The sequence below is a fragment of the Pundamilia nyererei genome, unplaced genomic scaffold (assembly GCF_000239375.1).
Source record: "Pundamilia nyererei isolate P.nyererei 1_Seehausen unplaced genomic scaffold, PunNye1.0 scaffold00491, whole genome shotgun sequence".
Lineage (NCBI taxonomy): Eukaryota > Metazoa > Chordata > Actinopteri > Cichliformes > Cichlidae > Pundamilia > Pundamilia nyererei.
In genome coordinates, this window is record NW_005187892.1 from 88,389 (window position 1) to 89,763 (window position 1,375).

General features: G+C 39.2%; 1 protein-coding gene across 3 annotated transcripts in view; it reads right to left on the reverse strand.

Moving 5' to 3' along the window:
• camk1b (calcium/calmodulin-dependent protein kinase Ib) overlaps positions 1 to 1,375 on the reverse strand; it is a 47,003-nt gene that overhangs the window by 3,810 nt on the left and 41,818 nt on the right. For all 3 annotated transcript variants that reach the window (XM_005753987.1, XM_005753988.1, XM_005753989.1), the window contains one exon: positions 345 to 483. In XM_005753987.1, coding sequence (XP_005754044.1) covers positions 345 to 483 — 139 coding nt within the window. The remainder of the gene's footprint in view (positions 1 to 344; positions 484 to 1,375) is intronic.

The window sequence follows — 1,375 nt, forward strand, 5'->3', positions numbered from 1 at the left end:
TGTGACAAAGAGCAGGGCGTTAGGGATTACTCACCCTAAAACTGTGTGTGTGTGTGTGTGTGTGTGTGTGTGTGTGTGTGTGTGTGTGTGTGTGTGTGTGTGTGTTTTTAATGCTAAAGATCCTCAAAGGTTTGGTTTAAAATACACAGCACCATTAGGTATCAAAACACAGAAGATAAAGCCCCATAGCACAAAAACATTGATGAAAATGAAACCATATCTCATTATATTGTAGTGAAAAAACAAAAAAAGAGAGACAACAACCTACAAGAATAAACTCAAATTCACTACCATTTGCCACACAAAGTCAATCTTTTCAAACATAGTTCTGATCCCTGGTTCACCTTGAGGTCACGGTGCACAATGCCCATGTCGTGGAGGTATTTGACAGCATCCAGGATCTGCTGAATGAGCTTACTGGCATCTTTCTCTGTGTAGAAGCCCTTCTCTATGATACGATCAAAGAGTTCCCCACCAGACACTCTGTATTTTCAATGTGGATAAGAAAGAAGAAAAGAACAGTGAGAGGGGGACTAAAAATAGAAGGGAAGCATGGAAATTTAAAAGTGTAAAAGCGAGATATAAAAAGATAATCCCTGCTAACTCCAGCAAATAAAAATCTTTTATAGTTAGTTATAAACCACTACTTCAGATAAAGTTACTTTCTTACAAACCAGATGGGAAAAAATGCTTTCAGTCTAAAATTATAAACAGTCAGTCAATCTTACAATGTCTGCTTCATATTTTGCCACTAGATGGCAACGTGACTCTATCATAGGAATTTCGAGTACATTATGAATACCTGCACAGGAAATTTAACATCTTACAACGAGCTAAAGAAAGAAAAGAGAAGATGATATGGATGTTTAGACAAGCAGTGCATGGAAAGCTGGGTTGCTGAACTCATTCGGCCAGTGTCCCCGTGTCACTTTACCCACATATTCAGTTCCCTCCATGATACATTCCTATTCCTGCGTACATTTTCACATATATGTGCAGCCTCTGTTTGACACCAGTTGGCAGAGGTAAAATAAAACTGAACAGGATAGTGATGCAGCACAAGATGAAAGAGTGAACAACCACGAATGAGGTAAAACATCTGGATTTCAAGGTCACATCTTCCCTCTTTGCTGCTGTTTTTCATTTCCCTAATTTTACAGTCATTAATAAATTAATAATAATTTTTCTAATCCTCATCTTGCCTTTGTTTTTCCTCTCTCACTCTGACATTTCACTAGTTGAGGTGGGTGGGACACTGACTGGCAACTAGTATGAGGGCAAACTCCCCACTGTTGCTCATGAGTAGGCAAAGTACAGAGTTTTCGTGTGTGTGTGTGTGTGTGTGTGTGTGTGTGTGTGTGTGTGTGTGTGTGTG